At 37.6% G+C, this 8146-nt stretch overlaps 1 protein-coding gene across 22 annotated transcripts in view; it reads left to right on the forward strand.

Moving 5' to 3' along the window:
* Positions 1 to 8146, forward strand: part of PLEKHA5 (pleckstrin homology domain containing A5) — a 256011-nt gene that overhangs the window by 210180 nt on the left and 37685 nt on the right. For 15 of the 22 annotated variants that reach the window (XM_045288457.1, XM_045288459.1, XM_045288458.1 and 12 more), the window contains one exon: positions 2809 to 2889. The exons of the other annotated variants lie outside the window; for them this stretch is intronic. In XM_045288457.1, coding sequence (XP_045144392.1) covers positions 2809 to 2889 — 81 coding nt within the window. The remainder of the gene's footprint in view (positions 1 to 2808; positions 2890 to 8146) is intronic. 22 annotated transcript variants of the gene reach the window in all.

Raw genomic sequence — 8146 nt, forward strand, 5'->3', positions numbered from 1 at the left:
GATAGATAGATAGATAGACAGATATCTTAATGTCTACGATACATTCTGTAAAATAGAACGTGCAATTTGAACATTGTGTGAGCATCATATTACATAATAGAGAAGCATACCAGACAGTCACCAGGGGGGCCAGGACCTGCTCTGTAGCTACTGGTGCTTCTGGTCTCTGAGGACGCACCAGGCCCTTGCCCCCCCCAGCACACACTTGCTGTCCAGCGTGGCGTGTTATCGCCGCCACTGCCAGTTCCTGTCCCTTTCCTCCGCGCTTCCCTTCCCTGTCCTGTGAGCTCTGCCATGGTAGCCAGCCCCTCCTCTGTTCCCATTTCCACTTCTGTGCCCACCACCATAGGAAGAACCACAGCCTTAGTAGGCTTGGCATCTTGTGCAAGACACGTGGGCTTCTTGGGGCACTGGCCTTTGCACTGCATCCATAATGGTGGTGACATTGGCATCTACACAAGCCTTGCCTGGGAGACAGAAAACTACCAGGAGATGACAGGAGAACCGTCCTCTAGCGTTCCCGTCCCAGGAAAGATGTGGGTGGGACCAGAGAGCTATCAATAGACAGATTGGATCCAATAGGATCATTATGTTCAGCAAAGTATTTTCCATATATCTTGTTCTCCCATGAGGATTTCTGAACTCTATTATAAACTTATGGGACCATGGACATTACCCGAACATATATTAAATGATGCAAGTGGTATCGATCCTAAGAGCTTATAAACTTGAATTTTTTAAAAGTCATTTTATTGGGGCTCATACAACTCTATCACAATCCATACATGCATTAATTGTGTAAAGCACACTTACACATTTGTTGCCCTCATCATTCTCAAAATTTGCTTTCCGCTTGGGTTCCTGGAATCAGCTCCTCATTTTCCTTTTTCCCCTCCTCCTCCCTCCCCACTCCCCCTCCCTTATGAACCCTTAATAATTTATAAATTATTATTTTATCGTATCTTACACTGCCCGGCGTGGTATCCATTAACTCATTTTAATATCTACACATTACCTCGAAATCTTAGAATAAGCCTATATAAGACAATTTTTGTTGAAGTAAAGTTGGTCTAAATAATCCGTATTTCAATTTAATCCTTTACCATTTCTTATATTTTCTGATCTAACCTTAGGTTGCTCCTCAAATTTGTTTTGTTTTTCTTTTGTTCTGTTTGCTTGCTTGGGATCCAGCCAAATGGTTGGAGATAAAATTTATCTTATAGATGGTATACCTGCCTCATTAATGTAACTGTCTCTAGTCCTGCCTAATTAGCATCATAGAGAATTTGTATATAACCTGGGAGATAATAGCAATAATAGTCATGGCCCCAGGTCACCAGGAGTTAGAATCAGCTTCATGGTAGTGAATGTACCCAGTAGACATCCTACTTTGGAAGGACACAATTCAATCTATGAAACTGTTGCCTTGAACTAACCATAAAGTTTAAGCCAAAAATAGACCCCTGAAGTCTTCTGCAGACCAAGCTATAGTTTAACTAGTAGAAAATGTCTCCCCTGAGCACTGTGTTCTTTTAGGGACAATCTATGTCAACAAATTGGCAGCCCCGACCTTGGGAGACAGCGAATTTCCGCCAATAGAGGAGGACCCGCTCAGAAAGGGAGGGAGGTGAGAACGGGTACCCAGTTCTAGGAATGCAATCAGGATCACTAAACTGTACTTGTAGGAACAGTTGTATTGGTGTGTGTTTTGCTTGTGTGTGTTCTCAACGATTTAAAAAAAGCAAAACAACTCAACATAAAAAGTGTGAGTAAGCTGGGCAAAAACACTTCAGTAGCGTTTTATTCAAAGATATGCATGTTTTCCATTGTCTATGAATTGGCTAAAAAGTAGGTTGAACCCCTGAAAGGAAGTTTTTAATTTTACAAACAGATTTTAATGTTATGAAAAAATATTAATCTTTAGATTAATAAACGTTCATTGTAGATTTAGTTAAGTCCTTAAAGTAACATTTGTTAAACTTCAGTAGAAATACTTGATCTTTGCAGCCTGGGAAGTGAAAAATTACATAAACTAAATGTCACAAATTGCCATAATAAACAGACCTGACAGCTTAAGAATGATAAAAATTTTGTTGGCCTTTTACATTATAATGATGGTCTTTCGAATGATTTAATGCTTGAGTCCAGAGCCTGCTAAAGTACTTATTTTTCCAGAGGCAGTAATTAAGGACAACATAAGCTGGAAATGCGAAGCATCGTTTCATCTTCCTTAGGCGCAGGGAAGATATTCTGAGCCTTTGCTGGATAAACTTTAGTTAACATATTCTTGACATAATTCTATATATGTTTTTATTCTGTGAGGAAATCCAAATATAGTTTATACAAGTATCTGTAAAGATTGGTTGTGATAAAATATCATAAATTGGTAACTAAGTTTTATCTGACTGGCCACGTGAATAGCTAGGTAGTGTTTTAAGCCTTATTACTGAAAAAGTAATCAATTAAAGTATATTTTCTCCTTTTACATTTATAGGTATTATCTCCCTTCAGTTTATCCTTTGAATCGTGATATATTGTTTTCTAGTCTAGTGTATATAAGAAATGCATTAATTTATTTATTTATAAAGTCTAGTTGCAGCAATGTTATGACTTTGGTAACATTTTACACCATATAATATTTGTTTAAAATGGTTTATACAAATAAATCTGTACAGCCTTGGGTTGAAATGTAAACAACTGCACTATTAGAAAGATATTAAAGTAGAGGCTATATTTACAGTGTCGTCTTTCAAATCTAGCTATGCTGTAAACTGATGTTTGCTGTATGCTCCTCCTGATTTGAAATAGATGAAAGAAAATGAACCTATTATCACCATGGTTCACACAATGATTGAGAACTCGGCGCTAAGACCCCAACTGTACCAGCAAGTAAGGTCTTGGACAGTGAATGATACCGCTTTACCATCTGCAAAACCCCTCAGTGATAGTTTTGGTTTACCCTCAGATTTCCTCATAACATTAGTGTTGTTCTTATTTTATTTTTTGTTTATGTTTATTTGGAAAACCACATGTCATCCATGCTTCTCAAGATGCTGCAGTATTCTTAGCATGGCTTTGCTGAACATTTGCTGTTGAATATTAAATGTGTCATTTTCCTGAAGTTTGTGTAGATTATTCAACTGATATGTACTTGGAGGTCTGCAGTACATTTGCAAAATTTCTAATAGTTTGCCATTTATTTTAGTCAACCTTAACTATTAGATCTGTGATTTCTTTAAGGTGGGGGTGGTATCTTCAAAACATTTTTTTCTTTCAGGGGTAGCACTTTACCCCTAAATGTTTTAGGAATAGATTATATTTTTATTAGAGATGTTTAAGTTGGTTTGGAGTGGTTTTTTTTAAGTCTAGTTTTTGGCCTTTTGGTGAATGAGATCTCAAAATTACTTTCAAAAGAAAAGACTGGAATGGTAGAATCTAAACATTTCTTAACATCTGGGCTGGAGATGCTCTTTCCCTTATATTCTTACATTCTTGTGGTTGTCAGGAGAGTCACAACTTTGCCCGTTGTTTTGCCTAACTCAAGATTTGTCTCAAGGAGTTGGCTTGGCTTGAATTTAGGAAATTTGGTAGTCTGCAGATCTGCAAAAGAAGTCATTGTATATGTTTCTATTCTAATTATTTTGTAATTCATGGTCTTACTGTTCCTAGCTATGTGTTTTTGCCACATCAGCTTCTTCCACTTCAAACCCCTCTGATTATTCTGGCCTATGACTGTTACGATATTTTTACACCATGTAGAAGAAAGTTTACTAGCATGAAAAATGAATGTGGTTTTGTTTGTTTGTTTTCTTAATGTGCATAAAAACACCTGGTAAAAAGAATCACCTTGGGCTCACATTGGCATCAAAGGCCTCTGGTTAAACTCAGGAGCTGAAGAAGCTGCGTCATGGAGCCAGGTGACGGGAAGATGAATACAGTTGACTCTTAGTCCTGGATCATTTTCAACACCTTCAGTATGTTGTATGATTGGATATAGTCCTCAACTTGCAGTGCAGTGAAAAACACATTAATTATATAAGTTATATATATTAATATATGGATTTAAATACATAAAATTAAACAGCTTTACTTCTCAAAAGGAAGTTCTTACAAAATCACCAGATTATGCAGAAGTTCACCAAGCCATCCAAAGTGCCACACTGAGAATCTTATTATTAGTTCAGAAATTAGAACTTTTTCAGTATCTAAAGCTTGTCAGTTTATCCTTTTGTATAATGCTTAATTGACATGGTACCAAAGGCACTTTGTTGTAATAGATGATATTTTTAGATTTTACATTTTTTATATGTTTAATAAGAGTGATAACATTGCAGTTTGATTTGGTTTTTCTTTCTTAAATGGACCAGCACTGAGGGTTGATGACGCATAAGACAACTGATAGTTTAAATTATTCATTAACACTAAAAGTTCCCATTGGGGTTTCTGAATAATCTGAAATCTGTGAAACTACTCTTCTATAACGTCACTGACCCGGAATACTGCAGGAGCAATAAAGAGATTTATACAAATACATTTGTTCATGCTAATTTTTTTTTTTTTTTACCTCAAAAGCAAAAACTGCCCAGAACAGAAAGGCTTGCATGTCCAATGTCAGTAGCTCTGCTGGGCATGGTTGGGCAGTCATTTACCCAGATCTCTGCTGATGCTTAATGTAGTGCTGTCAAAGCTGTGGAATCTTCTTGAGATCAGAAGAACTAGACGGTACTCACCTGCAACTATTTACTCAGCTGTGACGGAGATCATAACAGAGGGTACCTCCCAGAATGGGTGAAAAACGTAAGACAAAACAATCAAATTCACAACTTAGACCATACTAGATCTGACAGAGACTGGAGGAACACCTGTGACTATGATTCCAAAATAATTTTCTGACTTGGAACTGAAGCCATTCTTGAAGACCACCTGACCACCAAACGGTGGTTTTTAGGTGCCCGTAAGTCGGTTCTGATTCAGTGACCCTGTGCACAACAGAATGGAACACTGCCCAGGCTGCACCCTCCTCCCAGTGTTCTTATATGAGAGCCATCTGTTTCGACCTCTGCCTCAGTCCTCATCACATTGTCTTCCTCTTTGGTGTTATCCTTCCACTTTACCAATTGCGATGTTCCTCCCCAGGGACTGATGGCATATCCAAAGTGTAAGAGGTGAAGTCTTGGCCCTACTCCTTGTCCCGGAAAACATTGGTTGGTTCTTCTGGCAATCTATTGTACTTTCAGTATTCTTTGCCAACAACATAATTCAACTACATCGATTCTCCCCTGCATTCTTACTCACTATCCAGCTGTCACATGCATATAAGGTGATTGAAAGTGCCGTGGCTTACAATAGGCCACAAAATAATAACACCGAGAAGAGTCCCATTCTTTAATATGGGACGATATTTGCCCAAAGTCAAAAGTGAGAGAGCAGGAAGACGCAGAGCGCCAGACAAAAGGAAGGGAAGCACATGCAGGGTGGAGGGAGGACTGACACGTTGTGGGAAATGCAGCCAGTGTCAGGAAGCATTCTGTGTGTCTGATATCCAGTGAGAAACTAATTTGCGATGTGACCTTTCACCTGCAGCACAATAGAAGTGGGGGAACGGGCTGTTAATTGTGTCTCCACTTTTTTTTCCCGACCAGCCACTGATAATGGATTTAGTTAATTCAGGTATTATAAATGGATAAATGTGATGGTGAAGGCCAGTTTTCCAGCATACACAGATTCAAATAAAATCTGATTTTTCTTAAGACTTTATTGTGTTTTAGCCAAACAAAATCTGAATGAAAATTTATGTGGTACACTCTTTGGGTGTGCTTTTCCAACGTTGCATTCTGATGGGATTTTGGGGGGTGAAGGGGGGGAACCTCACTGTCATCAAGTCGATTCCAACTCATAGCAATCGTATGATAAGCAGAGCTGCCCCTCGGGGTTTCTGAAACTGATTATTTTTACAGGAGTACAAATCCTCATCTTTCTCCCGAAGAGCAGTTTTGAACCCTAGCCCAATGGTTAGCAGCCTGACTTGTAACAGTACGCCACCAGGGCTTCTTGAAGTTTTATAATAAATCCCTGACATTTAGCTGGCAATACAGAGGCAAAGTAAGATTTTTATAGCCTGCTTCGTTCTTAATCATAGCTTCTTCCCCACAGCCACTCCATTTCACCTCGGGAGGACCTTTATGTCTTAAAAGGAGGAGAAGAATATGTGGGAAATTACCTACATGGTAATTTTCTTAAATTGACAGATTAAAGGGGTCTAAAACGGAATCAAAACATATGCCAAATAGCGAGCATCAAGTTGAAAAAAATAATCTATATTCATTTATTGTTATACCACATTTCTTTTATCTTTTTGTACTATATTTTTCTCTCATGGTACTCTCAGTGAAATTAATCACCTGATGAATAATTGTTCTAAAAAATACAAATACTATCTTATAAGCATTTTCAGTTCTCACAGGAAATAGTGTCACTAATCAGAAGATTCCTCTGGTAATTCTTTTGAAAATATAACTTTCTTTAAAATATGTAATTTATATAATTAAAAGGCATATTGAAAAAAAAAAGACATATTGTAGAAAGTGGAATTTTGATAACAATAGGTAATTTTATTTTGACTTGATGACAGGCATTTTGTCTTTCTAATTTAAATGCCGTAGTACAAAAAGGTTTTAACATTCTCATAATGTCTGCTCCGTGTATACAGACATCTCATTCGAGATTATAATTACTGCACTGCTCAAGCTTATGTCAGGTCAATTCAGTCTACTTCCTTTGCTTTTTAAGACTTGCTAAAGTGCTTCAAAAGGCTACAGTATTGAAATCCAAACGTCTGGGCTCTTTATGTTAGTTTTAAATTTGGGATGTGGTAAGAAGTAATACCAGGAACATCATATATCCAAAGCATTAATTAATCCAAATATTTCATTTTTATTAGTGATAATATTGTCATATTAAGGACTAAATAGTGAACTTCCTAAGTCCTATTAGGTTACTAATTTATAATATAAAATGTAATGTTTAAAATTAAAAGCAACAATCTTGTTTTCTTATACTTTTTTTTTCCCTATCTGTCACTTGAAAGCAGTGTGTAGAGCAAGATTAAATAAGATTTTTGTTTTGTCTTAGTGTTCCCTAGTCTATCTCTATAGGTTCTAATATCCGTTGCAATGGTTACACAGAACTCATAGACAATATTCATTAAGGGTTTATTAAGGAAGTTAGCAGGTTGTCATGCCATTGAAAAATGTTCAGGGTAGTTATTTATAAGGACAAGTTACAAAGTTCTTTCAGATAGCTAGTAAATGCCCAAAGGGCATCTCCCTCCACTAGAAGCCTCAACCCAAAGGCATTGAGCTCAGGCGCCATGAGTCAGCAAACCCAGCTCCTGAATTACAGTAAACGCCCAGATTCACGTTACTCCAGTAAGCTTCAGCCGAGGGCACTCAGCTCGACTTACTTGGGCCACCAGCAAGCCCAGCTTCCCCAGCGAGGTGCCCAGACGCGTCCGACTCCACACGCCAACCTTCAGTAGGAAAGCACTCAGATATGCTTGTTTCACGCTTTGGGAAGTCCACCCCTCTCTTCCTGACTCCTGACTCTGCTGCTACTTCTCTGATGTTATAGCTGTCTTCTGGATCCAGGCAGTTCACTGCACAAGGATTTTGGGTCCAGAGAACACACTCCATTCCTGGCCTGGCTCTTGCTGGTAATGAGATCCCTCCTCCTGCTTCTCAGAGTTCTCATTTTATGGCATTCCAAGAAATTCTGTTCACAATGACTCACAAGTGAATCCTATTAGTATCTTTCCCCACTTTCTTACCAGACAGACCCTTACAGGGAAGTCATTAGGGAGGAATTAGAGACATTGGCTAGAATAGCCACATTGAATAATTCACTGTCTCTTCAATTTTTATTAGCTGGAATCTAATAATGAGTAGTGTCTATTGAATAATTAAATTTTCATCAAAACTAAAACTATAGGTACAATATATAAATCTGGCTTTTATATGTAGTATATATATATGATTAAGAATTTTAAACTGTATGTTCACATTTATTTTTATAATGTGATAATTTAAAAATCAATATTCAGTAAAAGATTCCCTAAATAAAAATAGCATGACAATATGGTAAATATTAC

The sequence above is a fragment of the Echinops telfairi genome, unplaced genomic scaffold (genome assembly GCF_000313985.2).
Source record: "Echinops telfairi isolate 266 unplaced genomic scaffold, ASM31398v2 ScPeMD7_21;HRSCAF=78, whole genome shotgun sequence".
Taxonomy (NCBI): Eukaryota; Metazoa; Chordata; class Mammalia; order Afrosoricida; family Tenrecidae; genus Echinops; species Echinops telfairi.